The sequence below is a fragment of the Embiotoca jacksoni genome, unplaced genomic scaffold (genome assembly GCF_022577435.1).
Source record: "Embiotoca jacksoni isolate LCO1_2020_lvr unplaced genomic scaffold, fEmbJac1.0.p SCAF_6, whole genome shotgun sequence".
Taxonomy (NCBI): Eukaryota; Metazoa; Chordata; class Actinopteri; family Embiotocidae; genus Embiotoca; species Embiotoca jacksoni.
The window spans coordinates 13,947,452-13,969,740 of record NW_027185414.1 but is presented as its reverse complement, the minus strand read 5'-3'; the positions used below and the strand labels follow the sequence as shown (position 1 = coordinate 13,969,740).

General features: G+C 43.3%; 2 protein-coding genes across 4 annotated transcripts; one reads left to right on the top strand and one right to left on the bottom strand.

The window, feature by feature from the left end:
- The first annotated feature begins 2,050 nt into the window (after positions 1 to 2,050).
- vrk3 (VRK serine/threonine kinase 3) lies at positions 2,051 to 10,005 on the top strand. 2 transcript variants are annotated; one of them, XM_069174569.1, is made up of 16 exons: positions 2,051 to 2,140; positions 2,865 to 3,064; positions 3,174 to 3,317; positions 3,633 to 3,755; positions 3,872 to 4,033; positions 4,344 to 4,484; positions 5,221 to 5,264; positions 5,475 to 5,541; positions 5,847 to 5,931; positions 6,025 to 6,127; positions 6,255 to 6,347; positions 6,478 to 6,610; positions 6,945 to 7,062; positions 7,197 to 7,255; positions 7,360 to 7,496; positions 9,554 to 10,005. In XM_069174569.1, the coding sequence occupies exons 2-15, from the start codon at positions 2,866 to 2,868 to the stop codon at positions 7,494 to 7,496; spliced, it is 1,608 nt and encodes a 535-aa protein (XP_069030670.1). In that variant the 5' UTR covers positions 2,051 to 2,140; position 2,865; the 3' UTR covers positions 9,554 to 10,005. The 2 variants fall into 2 exon arrangements, with proteins under 2 accessions (XP_069030670.1, XP_069030671.1); XM_069174570.1 differs by lacking the exon at positions 2,051 to 2,140 and adding an exon at positions 2,151 to 2,619.
- A 185-nt stretch (positions 10,006 to 10,190) lies between these two features.
- Positions 10,191 to 22,191, bottom strand: LOC138213447 (rho family-interacting cell polarization regulator 1-like). Of its 2 annotated transcripts, XM_069174567.1 has the most exons (18): positions 22,044 to 22,191; positions 19,380 to 19,464; positions 18,919 to 19,052; positions 18,700 to 18,778; positions 18,532 to 18,555; positions 18,351 to 18,404; positions 17,461 to 17,610; positions 17,030 to 17,093; positions 16,903 to 16,946; positions 16,698 to 16,823; positions 15,570 to 15,718; positions 15,334 to 15,442; positions 14,753 to 14,884; positions 13,152 to 13,766; positions 12,840 to 13,072; positions 11,763 to 11,856; positions 11,588 to 11,681; positions 10,191 to 11,490 (listed from the first exon to the last, which is right to left on the bottom strand). In XM_069174567.1, the coding sequence occupies exons 3-18, from the start codon at positions 19,008 to 19,010 to the stop codon at positions 11,420 to 11,422; spliced, it is 2,130 nt and encodes a 709-aa protein (XP_069030668.1). In that variant the 5' UTR covers positions 19,011 to 19,052; positions 19,380 to 19,464; positions 22,044 to 22,191; the 3' UTR covers positions 10,191 to 11,419. The 2 variants fall into 2 exon arrangements, with proteins under 2 accessions (XP_069030668.1, XP_069030669.1); XM_069174568.1 differs by lacking the exon at positions 14,753 to 14,884 and having other exon boundaries at positions 22,044 to 22,190.
- Between the last annotated feature and the right edge of the window lie 98 nt (positions 22,192 to 22,289).

The following is a 22,289-nucleotide window of genomic DNA, read 5'->3' as shown; positions in this document are numbered from 1 at the left end:
TGCCCAACGAACCAGAGTGTTACAGATTTATTCACTTACGGTTGTCAGTACTGAGGTAAATGCCTTTTTGAATTCACGCTTGAATTTATACAATGAATCTTATGAGTAATTACTTCATATTGGTTGTGTGTGGGATATTTATTTCTTATGATGCTTCGCTTAGATGTCCAGTTTGATATTTTTTAGATGTACACTTAGTCCTATACATCTGAAAAAAATGTTTTGCCATGTCACATGTTCTATAAATGTACTGTTAATACTCTTAACCTGCTGTAAAGAGAGGAAAGTTAATCTACGGGTGTCATTTTAGTAACCTTTAGGTCATCAGTAATGTACTACTGAATGTCCAGCTCAATACTGTAATCTCACCACAGGAAATGCAGCTCACATTGCCAATCAATATTCTTTTATTTAATTCTCCAAATCTGTTTAGTTGTTTGGCTGTGAAACATTAATTATGGAATACAGCTTGACTGAATCATTGGCACATTATTATTTACAGTTTGGGCCAAAAAAATACATACAATCGTTTACAGTAGTTTGATAATGGAAATAAATATGACACAAAAAACAGGACAGTAACTCAGGAGCCCATTTAATTCAGGTCATTTATCCTGCCAAAGGCTATTTTTTTTTTTTTTTTGCTTCATGCCCACAGTTCTGAATTTAACACGTTTTATACTTTTCATGATTTCTTTTACATGGATTCTAGCTATTGAAGCCTTAAAATAAAAATTAATATACATTATTCCAAGATTTTCCAGTGTTTTATATCATGATATCATAACTAACAGTTCATTCTATGAGACGGAACATTCAAGGTAAAAAAAGAGCAGAGATGTTTTTTAACACAGCAAATACCATAAATGTAGTTGTTGGGGATAATCATTGAGTAGATGATGACATGTGAGGATTGAGGAGGCTGACTGCCTCAGCTAAACAATTTTCTCAGAAACTCTTAACGATGGGCTGGATTTAGTTTCCAGAGGACCACTGTATCGCTGAATTGACAGAATATAACATTACTGGATGGAAAAACATTTTAACATCTTATTAAGTCAATGCATGTTAGGTTTCTGAATACATTGATTTTTGAAAACTGCTGAGCCTAGATGTTGTTTTGGCAAATTGTAGAATTTTAATACACATAAAACACTCGATATTGTATTTAATCGTATTACACATAAATCTACATGTATAGAACGGTATTGGGGTGAATGTGATGTTTTAGTGAAGACATGAATATATTTTGCCTCACTGTTTCAATCCACAAATTCAAATATTTGAAATTTTTTCACTAAGTGAGTTCAATCATAGTCAGACTAAGCTGAAATAGTTCATATTGTCAATTGTGCCATACTTTCATATACAAAATGTGTAAATTATGTCAAGAAAAATAAACATTTGTATTTATGTATTACTTGTTTTACTATTTTTTTTCAACGCCCTTCTGTTGGTTTTCAGCATTTTTTTCACAGTGGAAATGTGTTTTTTTTTCTCTCAATTTATGAGCAAAACATTATCACAAAAATATTATTTTATTTATTAATTTTTATAAATTAATATCGATTTTAAAGTCGTGGCACACATTTTTTTTAGGTTAGCCTGGATATGTCTGTTTATGACAATTCAGCTGAAGGCAGTTGGCTGACACTTCAAGACTTTTATCTTCATGATGTTATTTTCCACAGATAAAAGTGCATAAAAGTTCTCATGACAGTAACTGTAACACATTTAAACCATTTGTTGCAACCGTTGACAAAAGTTATTAAATCCATTCTCAAAACCAGACTTCCCTGACAGCTGGTAACTACAGCCGTGTCCTGGAGCTCCATGTCGACTGACCTTTATATTATATATACTATATACTATATACTATATACTACATATTGTAATTATATATTATTAGTTATGTAAAATTAAAAAAAAAAAATTAAAAAAATTCTGAGATCTGATAAGTTTTACCTCCGAGTTTGAATCAGTTTGGCTGTGATTGTCCTGAGGTCCTGCAGGGGGCAGCACTTCCCCGCGTCAACGTTAATCCGTCGAAGAAGAAGCGCCGCTCACTTCTGCACTGATCACACTTGTCAGACCCGGAAGCTTCATGCACTCAGCCCAAACAGCCGTTGGAGTTGGGAAGGTATAACTTGTTCTGTTACAGCTATCGGATGTGTTTTAACCCCAAAGTTATTGCAAACCAAAGATTAAACACGGCAGCGAGATGTTTCCGTCTGAAACCTGCTCTATTTATTATTTAAGGTTCGACTGAGTATCAGCTAGCTAACATCAATTGTTTGGCCACTGAACTTATTTGTTTGTTTGTTTTCAGCGCAAACTTGACAAACGCGTTGAAATAACTTGATGTGAAAACACCCGTCAGCTCTGATGGGTTTAGTAAATGTTGAGATCTCGTTCTTTTTCTTTTTTTTCCTCACACGGCTTATCGGTGCTAATGGTGGCTGACAAACGTGCATTGTGTTCAACATGGATCCAGGACGGAGGACGAAGAGCTCCTCTGTGGTCGCCATGGTTAAAGCGTTGCTAGGACACGTGTCTCCGTGGCAACAGACCAGTCCAGTGACTAAAACACGGATGTTAAGTTAACAGTCAGGACCTAAGGTCTCCTAATGATTTGGGTTTGATCAGATTTACGGTGTCGCACAACAAAGCATCACACTTATTGTTTTGTTTTTTTTTGCATTGGAAGTGTTGATATTCGTGGGAACATCTGTGAGGTTTCACACACTGCGTGGCGTCGAGGGACGGATGTTTAACAACGTGTGTGTGTGTGTGTGTGTGTGTGTGTGTGTGTGTGTGTGTGTGTGTGTGTGTGTGTGTGTGTGTGTGTGTGTTCACTCTTGCAGAATGCCTTTCCATTTCTGCCCCCAGTGTGGGACGAAGTTGAAGCCTGATTTCAGATTTTGTCCGTCATGTGGGGAGAAGCTTCCCGCTGATGAACTGGGACCTGTGAGCTCGACTGCTTGGTTAAGTGTCCCTCCGCCTACATGGGAGGAAGCATCGGTAGATAAAACAAGTACGAGTTGTGAGCCCACGGAAAGTCTGGGTAAATATCTTGGTCATATCTTCTAAAGAATTGCCTGTATAGATCCGTAGATTTGAGACTTTCTGTGGTTATAAACCCCCCCGGAAATGTAAATCCTCTTCTTCTGCAGTCCATGCATGTATCACTTCAAATCCACTTATAACTCGTCCTGCACTGCGAAAGACCCATAACTCCCTTCGCCTGGACAGAGAAGTTAAATTCAACATCAGGGACGCCTCTCCACCTGCGCTGCCCTCCACCTATCCTGCCACAGGTGACAAGATTGAAAGTATTTAAAATTGTATGGAAGCACTTTCACCTTCAAGTTTTTATTTTGTTTTCTGATAAGAAATGCAAGAGACATGCGGCAGCATGAACAGAGTGATAAAGTACAACTTTAGTCATTTTTACATGTTGGCAGATTAAAGCATCGAGAACAATTCCAGCTGCTCTTTTTTTGGGGGATCAAAGTAATGCACTTTGATGATTTAAAAAAAAAATAGTAACGATATAAAAACATGAAGAGTAATGGATAATTATAAGTTGCCTTCATTCCTGGAAACAACGGTGCTGTGATTTGCACCAACAGATAACAGTGATGGGTGGCAGGTATCTCCAGCAAAGAGGCACAAAGATGTTTTCAAACTCAACGCGGAGGTGGAGCCATCTTTAGGGGCTTCGTCTTCTCCTGTCGTAAAATCCCCCCGACCCGGTGAGCTCAAACACCATCTCTTCTACCGGCCCGTTCATACCGACTTTTATGGACATTTGCGAGCCTCTCCTTTGCTGTCGTCATTGTTTCTGTTTTCCATGTCGATGCACGTGTAGTCAGAGGAAAGGCAAAACTCTCCAGCCCTGCCGCGAAGCGGCAAGAAGAAAAGAGGCTGTCTGATGAAACAAGCGGGACAGCCGGGGGATCGACGGTCGACGGCTCCTCTGTGGCCATTTCTTCCCCGCCTTCCTCTCCGGCCTCCAGGTCTCCTCTTAAGGGTGAGCTGCAACTTTCAATGCCGTGCCATGAAAAGACCGTGAGGTCTCGCTGAACGAACAATATCATTTCTGTAAAAGTAAAACCTTTAAAGTAAATCCTCCTCTTTTCCTCCAGGCGTATAACAGAATATAGTTTCTCACCACTTAACTTTTGTTTACTTTAAACTGCCAGATTTACCAGGATGTCAGTTTAAACTGCAAGAGACAAAGTTCACATGGAGTCAGTTGTGTATTATTTGTAAGTGTGTAAGTTCTTTATTCCCCCTTGACATAATCAATTGGAAATGTTTGTATGAATGTGCAATGACAGGAAAAAGCAAAGCCAAGAAGGCAAAGCATGCGCTGGCAGTGGAGCCGCTGCAGGAAGGTGAAGAGGTGACGGACACGACAGGCAAGAAGTGGAAGCTGATGAAGCTGCTCAGTCAGAGCACAACGGAGCTCCTCTACGAAGGTGAGACTGTCCGCATGACATCACGGGAAGAAGTGGAAAAATATATTAAAGGCATAATTTAACAGCGTATTGTCACGGGAGCGTTAGGTTGCATTTGAGTGACGTCAACTACTCGGGCTTCACCCGGTGTCCGAACTGCTCTGGTGTTTTTAAACCCTTAAAAAGGACCGTTTTAAAAATCCCTGCTGACATTGTTTTAGTCTGAAATCTCTGTTTGTTTGTTTTTTTTAAACCGTCGGAAACAGAGACTTTTGAAAAGGGTGAGAGAGACACCGACGTTCGCTCTGTCGTATCAGTCGGGACGTGTCCTTCACTGATTCATCACGCGCTGTCACGTGACCTTCTTCAGGTCGAACACAAACATCAGCCATGACTGCCAGTGGTTAGTTAAACATGGATCAGTAATTATAGGCATTGCTGACTTTGTTGTTTTTGCGACTGTCTATCATCCGGGTGATTTGCGACAATTCCTGTCCATCGCCGTCATCAGTCATCACGTTGCATCGTATCAGGTGACCCATCAGATTCAGTTGAAAGTATTTGACCAGAATTTGTGGCTGAGATGTGTTGAAGCTGATTTCGTGCCACTGCTTCACAAAGAGATGTTTAGTTGATCAAAGTGCAGTTGAACTCCTCAGCAGAAAACAGTTTATTCTGAATTGACTTAAAAACTGTCAAAATCAGTAGAAAAGAACATTTAATATAAAGTGAATAAATGTTGTTTCGTCCTTTTCAGTTTCACGGCCCAATTCCAAGGACTCGAATCACATCCTCAGATTGGTAAATTATAACACTCAGAGTTCAAAATGTGATGAATTATTGTCACACTGTCACTGAGGTGACGTCAATATAGAAATAATAGCTTTTCCACATGTATTCATCAACTAATTCATTGTTTGTATTTGTTCTCTACTTTCAGTAGCGACTGCTGATTCAGGTCTTTGATTTCCCTTTGATCAATACATTTTATCTTTTGTTTCTTACTTTCAGGGAGCTAAAGATGGACGAATGTTCAATGAGCAAAACTTCCTGCAGAGAGCAGCTAAACCTGCGTCCGGTGAGTGTTTACTATGTTTTCATCAGTGATGTAAAACTACCTGAAAGCCGCACTGAAAGTACAGATATTATACCAGAAAATGACTTTGGTCAAAATTCTAATCGGCTCGTCTTAAGTGAAGCGAGACTGTAAGAAGATGTTCGGTCAGTAAAAACTATCTGTTTCACTTCGTAATACGTTAAAAGAGGAAAGCAGAGGTGGACAAACGAAGCAGCGTCACAAATCTGGAGCCCTTTTCAGAAACAGTTTGGATTTGACAGGAGAGAAACATCACACATGATCATCCTCCTACTTATTGTTTCTAGTGGAAAAGTGGATCAAACAAAACAAGATGGGTTTTCTGGGGATTCCTGCCTGCATTGGTTTTGGCCTTCATGCAGATTCATACAGGTGTGAAGCTTATCTTTGAATATTTACACACCATGCTGGTGTGAAAGTATTTCACATTAACTCCGGGATTTGTTTTCCTCTTTTCTTTGACAGGTTTCTGATTTTCCCCGACATGGGCCGGTCTCTCCACTCCGTCATCGAGGAGGAAGACGAGCTCCTGTCTGAGAAAGTTGTTCTTCAACTCGCCTGTAGAATCGTTAGTGTTTTCACATCACTTCTAAACCTGTCAGACTCTTGAACTCAGACCCACGCGTGAAACACGATGTCATCAAAACTGATTCCCACTTTCTTAATAAACTGTGACTTTTTTTTTTGTCCTGCAGATCGACGTGCTGCAATACATCCACTCAAATGAATACGTTCACGCTGATATAAATGCAGAGAACATCTACATAAAACCGGGGCCGAAATCACAGGTGAGAAATATTCTAAACTACTCTGTCATGACTGAAGTGCGTTTTCGTGCTGACCACGCTTTTGCTCGTGTGTGTGTGTGTGTGTGTGTGTGTGTGTGTGTGTGTGTGTGTGTGTGTGCGTGTGTGTCAGGTATACCTCGTAGGATACTGCCATGCCTTCAGGTACTGTCCTGGAGGCCAGCATGTGGAGTACCGTGAAGCCAGCAGGACGCCACACGAGGGCTGCGTCAAGTTCATCAGCCTGGACGCACATAAGGGAGCAGGTGTGTCTCCTCTGTGGTTCCTCCTTCAGAAACTAAAACCCTGCCTCGAGTCCCTGAATACCTTCACTTCACATTATTATAGGTAACATGGCCACGTTTATCTTTCCCACACGAAAACAAGGCTTCACACCATGAAACTGCTTTGATTTTCTGCTGCGAAGCTGATCGTGATGTTCTTTGTAAAAAGATCTCATACAACAGTTCACGCGTTAAGATTATGAAAACCCACAAAAGAACAAGGTGCCGTGTGCTCCTGAGGTTCGTCGTGTTGTTTTGGAGAATGTCGGGTAAACCTAGGGAAGAAACGACGTTGTCATCGCCACTTGTGTTTCAGCTGCTTCTCGACGCAGTGACCTGCAGTCTCTGGGTTACTGCATGCTGTACTGGCACACGGGGACACTGCCGTGGACCGAACTCACTCAGCCGGAGCAGGTAGCCACGCACAAACAGAGGTAAGAGATCCGATCAACACTGGCAGGACACCATAGAAATAACCGGGTCCGATTTACGCTACATGCCTGCAAAACCTGAAGAGACACTGAAGTGCAATACAAAACAAACGTCTAACAAAAGGTTCTGGACGTAGGTGCGTGGAGGACGTGTCTGCGCTGCTGAGCCACTGCTTTGGGAGGAAGAGAGTTTCCGGTGAGTTGAAGTCAGGAACCTCTTCACTGATGTGGCCGCATGCTGGCTGGTGCTTTACTTTACTTTACCTGTGTGTGTGTGTGTGTGTGTGTGTCTCGGTGTAGTTGCATTTGAAAGCTACCTGACTGCGGTGATGACTCTGCAGTACTCTGAGCAGCCCGACTACTCGGCGCTGAAGGCTGGACTCGGTGCTGCTTTACTGCAGCTGGGGGGGTCGGTGGAGCAGCCGCTCAGCTTATAGGTGAGGACGCACCTGTAAACAGCTCAGAAAAACAAAGAGCTTCACGGGCACCCTGGTACGCCGGGTCCTGCTTTCACCCTTTGTTCAAAATGTTTAAGTCTTCTCTCGGTGTGAATAAGAGATTCAGATCCACAGCCGGACGCGCTTCTTTTTTATCTGTATTTTTTAGACCATAAATTTGACATGGATGTAAAATAATTTCTCTGATTCAAATCGATTTTCACTTCAATAAGTCAATATCGACTCTTAAAATCCAGATACTGATCTTTTGGCCACAAAATACACAAATACACTGGCATGACTAAAAACCTGCAAAAACAGTTTCATTCCCATCGATCTCACCTGTAATTTGAGTTTCCTGCTAATTAGCAAATATTAGTCAGTTAAAATACCCATCTGAGATGCTAAATATCATAAACAATGTACCTGCTGAACATCGGCACGGTAACATGGCCATATTACACAATAGTAATAATGATAATGTCCTTTTTAAATCATAACACTGTGCAGTGGAGCTACTGTTGTCCTGCAGCTTCCTCTTCCTCACGGTCATCATCACACTTCTTCTTCTTCTTCTTCTTCTAATTCTTCTTCTTCTTCTTCTTCTTCTTCTTCTTCTTCTTCTAATTCTAATTCTTCTTCTTCTTCTTCTTCTAATTCTTCTTCTTCTAATTCTTCTTCTTCTTCTTCTTCTTCTTCTAATTCTTCAGGTCTTTATTCTGGTCCTCTAGTTCCTTGTTTTTTACCACAAGGTTTTTCTTTGGCTCGTCCAGTTCCATATTCTTGCCTTGATGTTCCTTTTTGTTCTCTTCTAGTTTGTTCTTTGCCTCCTCCAATTTTTTTCTTTCCCTCCAGTTGTTTCTGCTCCTTTAAAACTCTTTTCCTCTTTCACTTGTTTCAATTCCTCCTTCACTTTTTTTCCATTCCCTCCTCCACTGCCTTCCTGTCTCTATCCAGTTCTTTCGTTTCCTCCCCAAGTTCCTTATTCCTCACCTCAATTTCCCTCTTTGCATCGTCAAGGTCTTTGTTCTTCTCTGCGATTTCTTTTTCCGCCTCCTCTATCACTTCTTGTCTTTCTCCGGTTCTCTCTTTTCTTCTTCCAACGGAGGACATTTCATCTCTGGAGTCCTGAACGTCGGCTGCCAGGAGTTGCCTTTCTGAAGGTTTTTGGTTGGTTTCACAGAGAGGCTTTCATTCTTCTTCTTGAGCTTCAGGATTTCATCATCATTTTGGTGGAGCTGCTCCTTTGCCTCCATCACCTCCTGCTGGTAGTTGATGAACTGGGTATTTGAGACGGCCTCGCCCACTCTCTCTGTTCCTCACAAACTGCTCCATCTGTTTTTCTCCTACCAGAAAGATGCCTTGTCCCCTTTTAGCGACGCCCACACATGAAGCTGTTCGAATCTTTTTTCTCCTACCAGACCAAAACAATGCCCTGCGCTTTGTGGCTACGCCCACAAATATCAAAACGAGACATCGTAATTATAATTTATTAAATGAATTCTATTTACTCTAAATCATAAGGAACTTCCCTGTGATGTATGAAAGTGGCAATCATTTGTATGTTGACTGCTGCATTATCAATTCACTAATAGCTCTTGAAGTTACATTAAACATGTTAAATTTAATAAACTGAAGTGTTAAGATTTTACTTTCTTTTTACGGTATTCATAATAAAGTTATGTGTAAGACAGTGAAACGTGCAAAGGAGAGCAGTGATGTTTTCCAGCCCTGAGTGTTGCCTGCAGGTTGCTTTTCAAGCTGCACATAGATGCTCGGGCAGAAACCTCTGTGTTGCCTTTCAGGTGAAATAAGGAGGAAAAAAGTACAAATTATATCCAGCTGTTTGATCTTGAGCTCACAGTAATAATTAAAAGTGAAATATTTATCATTACTTGGATTTTGGATGTTATGAGAGGAGTGTTCAGAGGTATAATTGTGCGAACCAAATGAAAGCTTTCAAAGTCTGATTGAAAATGAAACAGAAACATGACACCGTGCTTTCTTTGTGATACCAATATTCAAATCCCTTTTTTTTTTTTTTTTTTTTTTCCCAGAGACATCAAACAAGAAGAAGACAGTTGGGAGATTTTGTATGGTTTTTTTTTGCTTGCTTTTTATCATGGTGTGTTTTATTTGTTAGGTTTTATTGCACTGATTGCTGAGTGTTGTTGAGGTCATTATGTGCAGATGACACGTAAAATAATCTGGTTTTACTTGGAGATCATTTCAATTCATTAATGGTATTCTTGAGGTTTTTCAAATAAACTGTAATGTGGTCAATGTGAACGCACAGATTTCAGGTGACAATGACACTGGTTACAGTTGTTGTAGTAGTCTTTGAAAGTTTGTCTGGTTTTAGATATTTCAACTAGTTGTTGAACTTAATGGATTGTTTTTTTTACTTCGTTTTGTTTCCTGTGAATGTCAGCGGAGAAAGATGTACAATGCAATTTAATTTTTGTATGCATATTTCATCTCTGTACTTCCTTTAGGATGAGCCACCACCCACAAATAAAATGGCTGTAGTTCATATTTGAAACAGTGCCTTAATGATCTTTGATATTCAGTTTTTAATTCTGAAAGCCAAAGAGCGCCGAAAATACATCTTCAAGTCTGAGTGTTTAACATTAAGTGTTTTCGTTGATGTGATGTTTACTGGAATAAAAAAAAAAAAAAAACACCTGCGAGGTATTAATTTTCAAGAAACCTTTATAAAGTTTAAACATTTCTGAACATAAACATTTTAACATTTCAAGACATATACAATTCTTTATATGAAACAGTAAATATCTCTTATTGTGCACACTCTTGAAGTAATTCAGAAAATAAACACTGTCATCTTTAGCCTGATCTCTCCTGTCCTGGCATTTAAAACCTTACATCTCTGTCGCTTGAGGCACTTTCTGAATGACGAGGCTTCTGAGGAAACATGTAAAGCATGACGCTGAAAGACTATAGCGCCCCCGTGAGGCAGCTTCTGGACACAGTTACAGACCGGACGGCTTCCTTGGAGCAGAGTCTAGCTTACACACTTAAAACTGATCGGGTTAGCTTTGTATTCAGACATGCTGGCAGAGTGAGGCAGCTACACATGCAGGTTTAAATACAGTTTCCCACTGCAGGTTGTTTTCGTGTTTGTAGAAACGAGTTCACTCAGCTCCGTGTGTTCATGGGTATTCTCATTCACTGCCTCTGATGCCTAAAGTGAAAAGATCCTTTTTCGTTATCAGGGTACATTCCTGGTTTGGAAATGACTGTATGTGTTCAGACAAACATCACATGCTCGTGAAGTCTTTCCCCTCTAACAGTGAAAGAGCTCTGGGCTGTGCACCGATTTAACACTGAAAATCATAACCTCGGTAGTTTTTCACATCCACAAACACTGATCTTTTAAAAAAAAAAAAAACCTTGTAATGCAACTCTGTAACTGATTGTATGCTTCTCTGGAGACTAAAAAAAAAAAAAAACATCCACTTGAACTTATAAAACCATTTCAAAATGATTAGATAACTTAAAAAAAAAAAAAAAAAACAAGGCCGCTTTTATGTGCTCCTGAAATGTTTCTGGACACTGAATTTTTCACATGACGGGAGCAGTTTATAAAAGTGTAAACTAAAGTGGTGTCCCACTTTAACCCAGGCAACATGATGGAGTGTGTGTTGAAAGAAAGATTACGGCTGGAGGGAGGGAGGGAGGTGTGTTGGGTATTTCAGTCAGGACTGAGATGCAGAGACCTCGGGTTTTTTTTTTATAGTTCTCGGTCAGAACAAGGCAAATACGAGCACAAACTCCGCCGTAGTGGAGGAGCTTGTTTGTCTGAACAGTAAGTGGAACATCCTCAAGGCCTCCAATCCCCGCAGTCTCAGAGAGAGATGGCACCGGAGTGGGAGAAATGGTTTAGTCGTGGCTCCACCGCGTCATTAGAAGACAGTCGTGGCCAAATGGCCAGGAGTCGAGGGACGCCCCTCCTGATCATGTGCTGGTTCATCTCCTGAGAGATTAAGAGCAGGGCGAATTAGCAAAAAACCTCTCAGCCGTGCTGTTACATGAACGGCCAGCGGCTCTGTTTACGGACAAACGCCTCTCACCGTGTTGTTCGTCTCCCTTTTCCTGGCTGTGCTCCTCCTTGTCCTCGGGAATTTCCATCTGACCCAAATCCTGTACGTCAGCCACGCTCGACTCCTTCGGGGCAAAAATGCTTTTTAACCGCGATCAAAGCAACAGAGAAAAGTGGCACAGCTGCTGTAACTGAAGTGTGTTTACCTGCGACTCGGAGAAACGGTCTTCATCCGAGTTCCTAAATCCTTCTGGGGCTTCCATGAGGATGTCAAGACCGCCTGCCTCCTCTTCATCACCGCTGAGCATGAGAAGACAGCGTTATTCATGTTGGCTGGAAGAAACATCTGAATCATCTTGTTCCACATCCCCATTTTTTCTTTTTTTCTGGACACACTATTTTTACACCGCGTGAAATATTCAAACCCAACACGCCATGTTTTTATCGACTGTATAAACTTCCCACACGTCTCCACATTTTTCTAGCAAAATTCAGCCTCACGCACGTGGTGTCTGAAAACGTATAAGATGAAATCATTTCCACGGACATTAGATCAGCCATCAGCCCAGGTAAACATAGTACTGGACATAAAGCAGCTTTCATAACAGGAAAAAAAAAAGGCCCGCTGCCACGTACTGGTTGTTTTGAGTGTTATTACAAGCAGCTGAGTCAGGAAAAACTTTTACATCAGCCTCAGAGTAACTCGGAGTCAGAGATATCAGGAATTTCTAACCTCTATGATATCTCCTACTTATTGATCGACTGTTGTGTGAACGAAGCTGTGACCAATCAATCGCTGGCAGTTAGGTCTAAATTAAATCCAACAAACGGCACTTACACACTCACTTCAGCCAAATTAAGCTTAAAACAAACTACCAGCCGAGCACCGACAGAAACACCGTGTGCAAGTTGATGGAAACATTTATTATTCTTAAGGTTCACCAGCGAGTCTGACTGGGTCTGTGTGATTCTGGTGTCGTGTTCAGGGAGGTTGTTGAGGCTTTTCTGCTGAAAGGAGCTGCAGTTGAGAACTGACAGAGTAGTTGGAGTGAATCAGAAGTGAAGGTGACAGCTGAGGTGAAACTCACTATTAAGCTCCGTGAAGCTACGAGCAGCCGCAAACTCAGGTAATAATTCTCTATGAACGAACCATTAGGCTGTCACACTGTTTTTACGTTGCCATTTGACAGACGGTTATTACAGTGATTGATTATAGCTGCTTTGACTCTGGATCCTTCAGGCTGTTTAAATAATGGAGCTCATTAAGAAATATTGACACTGACCTTCCTCCGGAGTAAAAGTTCTCTACGTTCTTTTCTTCTTCCTCTATTTTCTCCGGTTCCGATTTGTTTCGATCCTCTTCATGTTTCCCGTCCCGCTCTTCTTTTTCTCCTTCGTCTCCCTGTTGTTGTTCGTCTTCCTCACCTTCCTCGAGGTCAGAGCAGTTGAGAAAGTCAAAACTTTCGAGGGCAGTCTCGACTTCCTGGATGAAACTCGAGGACGTTGGAAAAGGAACCTGCAGAAAAACAAATTCAGGTGTTCAAAATGCCACTCGACTTCACAAACACCCGCGATAAACGTATCGCCGAGCTCACCGTTGGAGCATCTTCTGGTTGTTTGGACTCCCGGGCGGACGGACGTGGCTGACTCTGCTCCACCTGGCGTTTCTCTGCCGCCTCGGTTGTGCTGTCCCCTGTCTGTGTTTCACTCTGTTCAGCCTGAGCTGCTGAGTCCTCAGATGGATCCTCCTTCACCTCCTCTGCAGACACCTGCGCCCTCTCCACCGACACCACGGGAGGCGCAGAGGAGACGTCGGGGCACGAGCAGCTCAGGTCTGCGGAGGTTTCAGAGAGGTCCTCTGACTGGACGGACACCCGGTCAGTCGCAGTACAGTCTGGGCTGCTCTCCACCACGAGGCCGCGAGAGCAGGAGGTCTGCAGATGGCCGTTGAGCACGGCGTCTGTCTGAGGGAAAACCTCCCCGGCTTCTGACTCGTCCTCCTCCTGGTTGGACGAGAGCGACGGCGTCGACGCGCTGGACTTGTGTGGCGTGAAGGACAGCGGAGTGGTGAGAGTGCTCTGCAGCATGTTGGAGGCTGTCAGCCTCTGAGCGGGATGAGCCAGAGCTGGACTGGAGGAGTCGTCGGAGGATTCAGAGGAGTTGGACCAGACCGTCCCGTTCTCCATCTCCCCCTGACGCTTCAGCAGAGACTAGAGGGGAAATGAGACGAGAGGCCACCGATGAGAAAAGGAACGAGATCCGAGCAGCAGCGTAACGGTGACACTCAGCGGGGAATGCTTACAACATGTCGGTAATCAAATTAATGGTCGACAAATTCATTATTCTAGTGGTCCTCAAAACTGTATCACTGACGCGCTGAATGAGGGGGCAGCCGGGCATAAAAACATGGAGTGGCCCTCACGTTAAATCGGTCTGTTTCATGTGGGACTGTCATGCTGGCGTGCCATACATGTTCAGGTGTGTACGAGTGAAATGTAAAGTGCAGCGGACAAAAAAAAAAAAACGAAAAACGTGACGCTCAGCCAGCGAACTCGCCAGTCCCCCGCAGAAGTCCAGAAAATGTCCCGGACTGTGGCGGTCCAGAGTTCAGAGAGGCTCTGCACCTCAACTTGGACCACATCAGTCTCCTCTCAGTCCATTCAGGCTCATGTTGTTGCAACAGTGTAAATGATTGACACGAGTGGTTTACAGGGAGACAGGTGGGACTTAAAACCTCCGTTTCTGCTTCCACGAGACAGAAGTCAAGACGTCTGTCAACAGCAGCTTCATTGTATTTTCAGGAATGGATTTGTGAAATTTTACTTCCTATACAGACAAAAATATGCAGATAATTGTAATCGACGATTTGGGGATGTTGGTAACTTGTGATTATTTTACACTAAAAGAGCAACATTTGTTCTTTTATTGATTTCATAAACATAAAAAATAATAATCAGCTAAATGACAAAATAATCATGAATCACTCACATTGATTAAAGTTGTGATCAGTCGAGACAAATATTGACCATGAGCAGGATTTTTCTGTTAGGACTTTGGATTTGATTAGAAACGAACCTGCTGCCACATGTTGATTACTTTTGGTTAATACATTGTTATATTTGACTTTTTTTTAATTTTTATTTTGTAGATTGATCACTACAAACTAAACTACCGCTAGAACTACGTCCCAACACACCGGCGGTGCTGAGGTGAACCTGGCTGTCGTACGGCTGAATTCACAACGTAAGGATGCCGCTCTGTCCGCCTGGACGCTGTGGAAAGCCACCACCAACGGGCGACTCTGCCTGGGCCTGCTGCGAAGCAAGCTCTTCATCGAGGTGAGGAAGAGGAGGGACATATTGGAGTGCTACTCAACAACTATTAAACAGCTACAAGGACCACAACTGCGCTCATACACACTGTTGCTGTCACACATGTCACTACTGCTGTCGTTCATTCTCCACGCACCGGGCACGCCACTGCCACCACCACATGTCCTCACGCACAGCGCTCTGTGGATATCCTCACACACGTCAGTACTACCGCTACAGACAAAGCAGTTGGGGAGCAGCTGAAATAGAACAAGCCAGTGAAATGACAGTAATAATGGCCATTAGAGAGATAAATCCCAAAATACACAGTAGTTTATATGTGTAGTCAAAATAAAGCGTTTCAAAAGTGTACAGCTGATTTAAAAGACTGGAATAAACCCTTCATACAAACTATGAACCAGCGATGTAACAGCTGAGGCTGAATGTCTTTTTTAAGGTGACTCACATAAAACACCTGCTCTCGCATAGAGGGAGTGTCAGGAGGGCTCTGATTGGACAGCAGCCGTTTGGAAACTGTACTGGTGGAGGATGTCTGGTCATCCTTATCAAACGGGCTGCAACAAAACAAACAAACAAAAGCAAAACAAAAAACAGGATTAAAAAGTGAGAAACAGGACAAAAGACACCAGAAGAATCACAAGAATAAAAGATGTTGAGGTGTGTGCTGCAGAGTTTACGCACCTCCAGGTGACCTCCAGGTTCAGTTTCACCGTCCCGAGGTCGTTGATGTCCACGGCGAGCGTCTGCGGCAGTGGGCAGAACAGATCGAGCATCTCGCAGGACACACTGCCCACCACCACGTGATTGGCCAGGCTCTTCAGCTCCGTCACCTTGACAACCAAAACAAGTAAACGTCAGAGATGAGGACACGCAGACAATGAAAACTGACAATGAACTGATCCAACAGACAAGTACACAAACTCTAAATTAGACATTAGACTGTCAAAGGCTATTGAAATTGCATCAATGAGTCACAAGGCTGCACTGGGTGACATTTTCCTTCATAACAATGAACATGTGGAAGATATTTTAGATCGGAGGGGCCCAAATTCTTTCCTATGAAAGGCCAAAAATGAATCTGGATGGAAGGCGTTGGGTCAAAAACAAATGTTTATGTTCTGTGAAATTACATTGAATTAAAATGTACTATATTTTACAAAAAAAAATTACATTCTGAATCTGAAATAAAATTTCATGAAACGGTCAAAATCCGTCTTGCCAACTTTTTTTGTACATTTTCTCTCATCAGTGTGCCACCGCCTCGATGTTTCATCTTGACTGGCAGCTCAGTGACACAGGACACACGAACAGCACACGAGCATCGGTAGGAGAGAGAATACATCATTCTTCATATCTAATAAGGAAGCTTAACAGTGCTGCACATTGCCATAAAACTAAAGTTATGTACCTTTTAGCTGCACAAAAATGGGAGGTTTGTATTCATTACGATTAGGGTTTCACAGCACATTAGAATAACGAGAATAAGCACGAGCTTGTCAAACGCCGTAGTGGGCCAACTCGGCCCATGAGCCTCGAGCTGAGCTGCTCTGGCATCTGGTTTGGGTCGTGGTCCGCCCACATACAGCTCGCTGCTGCTCCAGCACTGAAGCAACACGTGTATTGACTCACACCTAGAATTACTCCCGAAAAAAACGCACATTTACTTCTGTCTCAGTGACATTTAATAGAAACTACGCTGCCAGCCAGTTTAACTATAAATTATAAACTGAAACGACATATTAAGAGATTTGCATCTTCAAATATAACAACGCGTTGACGGTCGTGGTTTTTGTGAGCTGGTGTCTTTACCTTGATTGACAGCAGCTCTGTGACGAGAGGCAGGAAGATGTACTCCTCGCTGTCCCATATCTGCTTGTTGCTGACTTCCACGCGGCCTCGTAGCCTCCAGCGTTGCCGCCCGTAGCGCATGAGGACCTGACGGGGCCCAGAATAGTCGTGGTGATAACCCAGACAAGAGACACGGTGGCTACGTGCTTGTGTTTGCGTGTCTTACCTCATACTGGTCACCGGCGCACAGCCGCGCAAATCCAGCGAGGCCTGAAACGTCCGAAATAAAAATAAAAAGCGAGAAGTGGACGATCAGCAAATAGGAAGTCGTGCGAGCGCAGAAAGTGACTCACCTTTCATTTTGACATGAAATTCTCCCATCTGGCTTTCTAATTCACTCTCAAGTGAGCACATGTGCTGCAGAGACGAAAGGAGTGAGGGGTTTAGATAATGTACTCCCAAGAACAGAAACAATCAACCGCTTAATCTATTTGGATCATCAATAATTGAGCAATTATTTTAGCTATCTTCTTTTTTTTAGCTCCTCAGAAGTTATGGCCTGTTTGTTTTCTTAAAATTATACTGAATATCTTTTCGTTTGTCGGTTCAGTGTTGATAAAAAAAAAAAAAATCATTCGTTGCAGCCCAAAACACAATAATAACCATGTTATGACATCTATTTTTGGAAAAATGCTAAAGACAAAAGTCCGGTACAGAGGACCACACTGAGTGCTGACTTGGACACATTCAGCAGAGACCCGATGCCCTCCGGTTGCTCACTTGCCTCTGTACATTCCCTGTAACCCTTGTTGGCTTCACTCAGGCTCTCTCTGGCCTCCCTGCTGCCCGTAGCCGAGTTAAACGCTGCCACCATCTTACTGGCTCCATCGCGAACGCGTCGCTGTATACAATAAGCGTCGTACAGTTCCTCAACCTGTAAAAGCAAATATTACAAAAGTTGAAACAAATATAATAAACTGACTTTTATTTCATGTTGTTTCTTGAAAAACAGATTTATTTATTTTTTTAAATGTTGTATTATATAATAATTAAAGCAGATTGCATTTCTTTGGCAGTAGAACAAAAAAAAATTACAAAAATAAACCACTGACAAAATCAGTTTATGTTGTTGTTATGGCAACAAGTGAACAAACAGTCAAACACTTTCACACCCAAGACACACAAAGCAACACAAGCATTAAATTAATTTATATCCAATATTCAAAATCCTTTCAGCTCTGTTTTGGTCTCCACCAACTCCTGCAGAAACCGACCAGCTCTTTAAGCTGCTAAATGCCGTTTCCTGCTCTTTCGTTTCCTTTTTCTGACGTTTGCTTTTGAGCAGGTGGCGCAAAGTGGGTTTATATGAGCTTTATTGTTAGAAATAGTTGGCTGCTGACACTAAACATGATCTGGAAGAATGGGAACAAAACATGGGAAAAATGTAGCCAAACCAAACCAAAATTACGAGCTGAAAAATGCTAAAATGCCACTTAGAAATTGAGAAGAAACTACGGAGTTGGTAAATCTCGGTTCGTCCTTCCAAGTAACGCCTTTCAAATAACACATTGTCCTTTAATTCATACTTATTATAAAATAATCTCAAAGCAGAGCGAACATTAAAAATCATTCATTTATCTGTCAAATCAATCAGTTACTAATATTCACACAAACCTTGCTGAGGTGGAACTCCAAGCGACGCATGAAGCGCTCGATGGCTTTCACTTGCTACAACAAAGAAAACCATTATTAAACCCGACAATCTAGGACAGAAAATCTGAGTGTCTGTTCCAGCTGTATACAGTTTCAATGCTTGGATTCAGATCAGTACACAACAGGTTCGTATGAAACTCACCTTATCCAGCTCATACAAAGACCCCTGCAAAGAAAACAACAAGAGTCAGAACATTGAGTATCGCAAAGGATCAATTTAACATCCTGATTGACAGTGGAGAAGAGAGCAGCCGGTCTGATACCGACTGATCAACACTGGAGTGACGGGTTTGACTGCACGAGCTCTCACCAGACGACCGTTCCTCTTGTTCTCTCTGATCTGCTGACCGAGGCTGTCCAGCTCCAGCTGATGGACCTGTAGGTATGACCTGAACCACACAAACACGTCCTCTTTTACTTCCTTATTCTACAGACCGAAGAAGCAGCCCTTTTCCCCTTCTGATATTCCACCTGGCAGCCGTCCAAGACTGGAATCAATACAAACAGTGGCTGAAATGTGTTTACTCACTGTAAGCCTCTGCGTAAGGCAGTGTACACTTCATCCAGCCGCTCGGGCTGGGGGGTTTTAGGGGGGGGCAGTTTGGTGGAGCCTGTGAACATCCTGCTTCCTTACAAGGCACGTTTCTCTTGGATCAAACAGCTCTGAGGGAGGGAGAGGAAGAGAGAGAGGAGGGAGAGGAAGAGAGAGGAAGAGAAAGGAAGAAAGAGGGAGAGGGAGGGAGAGGAAGAGAGAGGAAGAGAGAGGAAGAGAGAGGGAGGGAGAGAGAGGGAGGGAGAGGAAGAGAGAGGGAGAGGAAGAGAGAGGGAGGGAGAGAGGTTGAGTTTTGGATCACCTCTGATAAAGCCTTCATGGGTTTTTCAGATTAAAGCTCATTCAAAATTGGCACCAAAGAACTGGCCAGTAGAGAGAGAGAGAGAGAGAGAGAGAGAGAGAGAGAGAGAGAGAGAGAGAGAGAGAGAGCTGCTCACCTGCTGACTGGACAGATATTATCACTGGAACATACTTGGAGAGCTGTGTGTGGCGCTGTGGCTTTAACACATTGAAGGACATGTCCTGTAACAACATAAACAGGAGACATTAGAGACAACAATGTCCCTCTCTGGACCTGACAGCCGCCCAGCTCCTCTGTGATTATCTAGAGTTGTGATCATGAGCATGTGAGGGGAAGAGGGGAGGATACAAACCACTCTTTCACTTCCTCTGTCTGTCCACTGCTCCTGTTGAAAGTCAAGGCAGCAGCAGTGGTCACCACTGACAGCAGCAGGCAGCAGTCTGCTCAGGCTTCTCTTCCCCTTCCTCCCCTCCACCCTCCCCTCCACCCTCCCCCCTCCTCTCCACGTCTAGCACAGGAAGTCTCATGGCTGACTCTACACAGGAAATTCTACACAGAAGTTTGGCCCAGTTTGGATATAAAACCGTCCCTCCGCTGTGTAAAAACGTTTTTCTACTTCACGCAAAAGCAAAATGCTGCAGGACGGGTGGGGTGTGGGGGTGTGGGGGTGTGGGGTCGTGCTTGAGCTAATCTAATCACTAAAGAGATTATGAATTTAAATCACACTAAATCTGTGGAGCAGGAGCCAAACCCATATTAACACGAGACCTTTGGTTGAACCAGCCCGGGACACAGAAAGTTCTCTGCATCGTCTTCCACTAAACCCTCGACCAGCAGAGAGGGAGACTCCTGGAGGGAATCAGGTGTGACACCTGTTGGAGCAGCTGACATGGAAAACACACAGATTATGGTTGTATGCCATCAAAGCCTTATTAGAAACGACACTGCCGATATCAGATTAAGCTGTGTTCGCCCTTGCTGGTCTTTTCTATGGTTGTCCCGCCACACGGGGAGGACTGAGGGCTCGGGGTCCGCCGGAGGGGGGGGGGGGGGGGCACTTAAAGCGCTAATCTTAGCCGCACCCTGGGAGGATTAACTGGAGCCGGTCCGGGTTGGGACACGGCAGAGAAACGGGTCATACAGGGAGAGTTTTTAATGAATAAAACACACGAACCCCCCCTCCAAAAAAAGCACCTTGTGCCATCCACGGAGAAAGAGAGAGAGAGAGAGCAGGACTCGGACATGAAAGTCCAAAGTCATTATAATAACTGAGATAGAAAGAGAGACACAGTTCACACTCTGCCACCATGCATGTATAATTAGCTGCACGCTAAACCCACGCGTGTTCTCACCAGCCTTTGGTTATATCGATATTTAATGAGTGCCAATCAGCCAGTTTTCCTCTCTGTCAGATGTGTTTTTATCCCTTTTCTTACATTAGAGATCTTTAGCCGGATTAATCCTCTGCACAGAGCAGTGAACAAAGAGGACAGTGTTCCCAAACACCTCACAAGACTGGAGTTTTCTTTAAAAAAAAAAAAAAACAACAACTTTCATGCTCTCACTGCATGCACAAACACATTTATCCATGTTCGGTCATTTGGGCCTCCGACAATCAAGCGACACTTCAAATCAGAAGATATATTTGACAAACTAAATCATTGATGATGTAAACTGAATAAGCCTGCAACTAATCAATAGTTTCATTACAAGCAATTTGTGAAGTCTATACACTGTCTGGGAAAGATATTCAACTTAAAAAGTCATCAGATGAGAAACCAAAGAGGCTGTAATTAGTGGATCTGTGACGTTGTTCCTTGATAAATGATCTGAACCATTAAACCATTGATTATCAATATCTGCTGATGGACTAAGAGCCCTGAAACTGTAGTGGTGAATTAGAAAGTGACACGAAAACTGGTTTCACATGAACAAAACCAACCAAAACTAGCGATCAATGTATTTTAATAACAATCCTATCTGCAAAGGATGAAATTGGCAAATGTTTTGTTTTACTTTACAAAAAGGCAAAAGATTGATTGATTGTTGGTCAGTTCACCCACCAGTCATTTGATATGTTGTCTTGAATTGACATTAGTATTCAGGGAGCATCGGTGCAGATATAGACAGCTGTACAGCTCACGAGCCCTTAGGCAAAGTGGTCATCCACACACTTTGTGGCGTTTAAAGAGGAAGAGGAAGAGGAAGAGGAGGAGGATGAGGGGCAATGGTGTTACGATACAAGGCGACCACCTCTGTCCCAGATTACTGGATTATCCTAACACGGCGGCAGCAGGCCACCGAGTCGGATCAACGCGCTCTCACCTCGCAGCTCTGATCTTCTCACCGCAAAAGGATGCAGCTCAACCCGCAAACTTGTGAAACACCGTCGAGACGGATTTTTGTGTCCCGTATATATATATATATATATATATCTCACCCCTCAGCTCTCCCTCCTCCCCCCCCCCCCCCCGAGCTCATCACAGGCCACAATAAAAAGAAAAAAAAAAGAAAAAAGTCCACGCCAGGACCCCCACCCACCCTCCCTCCCTCCTCTCCCCACCGCCCCTCTCCCCTTCAAGTATCAGCCCACCGGCCCACCGCTAACGACCGAAACCCCGCTGCTGTAGAGAGGGGTGGGGGGGGGAGATGAAGTCAGGCAGAGCCATTTCGACCGCATCACCAGCGAGGCAACTTCACGTCGGACGGACTCATCATGCCCATGTAGAGAAAAAAAACGAGCAGGCTTCTCGTTGTGACCTTGGCGATAAAAAAAAAAACCCAAACAGCGGCCACCTACCTCTGTTTTAATGTCCGACAACCCGGAGGATGTGACCGCGGTCCCATTTCCGAGACGAAGCAGCACTCAGTTTGTAGTGGTTTACTGTTATATTCTGGGCGCTGTCCCTCTCCTTGATTTCGCAGTTTTTTGTGTCCACAATAAAACCAGCAGCAGGCACCCACCATCACTTCCGGCTCATGGCTTTCAGAATAAAAGCTCCCCGAAAGGGAACTTCAATTTGCAGCTCGCAATGGAGGCAGAAAC

What these genes read in the sequence shown, in the direction of transcription:
- vrk3 (XM_069174569.1), top strand. Translation starts at nt 2,866, where the DNA reads ATGCCTTTCCATTTCTGCCCCCAGTGTGGGACGAAGTTGAAGCCTGAT. An exon ending in CTCCAGGTCTCCTCTTAAGG is followed by an intron (nt 4,034 to 4,343) that starts GTGAGCTGCAAC and finishes GTGCAATGACAG; the next exon opens with GAAAAAGCAAAGCCAAGAAG. An exon ending in TGGGAGGAAGAGAGTTTCCG is followed by an intron (nt 7,256 to 7,359) that starts GTGAGTTGAAGT and finishes GTCTCGGTGTAG; the next exon opens with TTGCATTTGAAAGCTACCTG.
- LOC138213447 (XM_069174567.1), bottom strand. Translation starts at nt 19,010, where the DNA reads ATGTTCACAGGCTCCACCAAACTGCCCCCCCCTAAAACCCCCCAGCCC. An exon ending in GTTACAGGGAATGTACAGAG is followed by an intron (nt 17,094 to 17,460) that starts GCAAGTGAGCAA and finishes TCGTCTCTGCAG; the next exon opens with CACATGTGCTCACTTGAGAG. An exon ending in AACCAGAAGATGCTCCAACG is followed by an intron (nt 13,073 to 13,151) that starts GTGAGCTCGGCG and finishes GTTTTTCTGCAG; the next exon opens with GTTCCTTTTCCAACGTCCTC.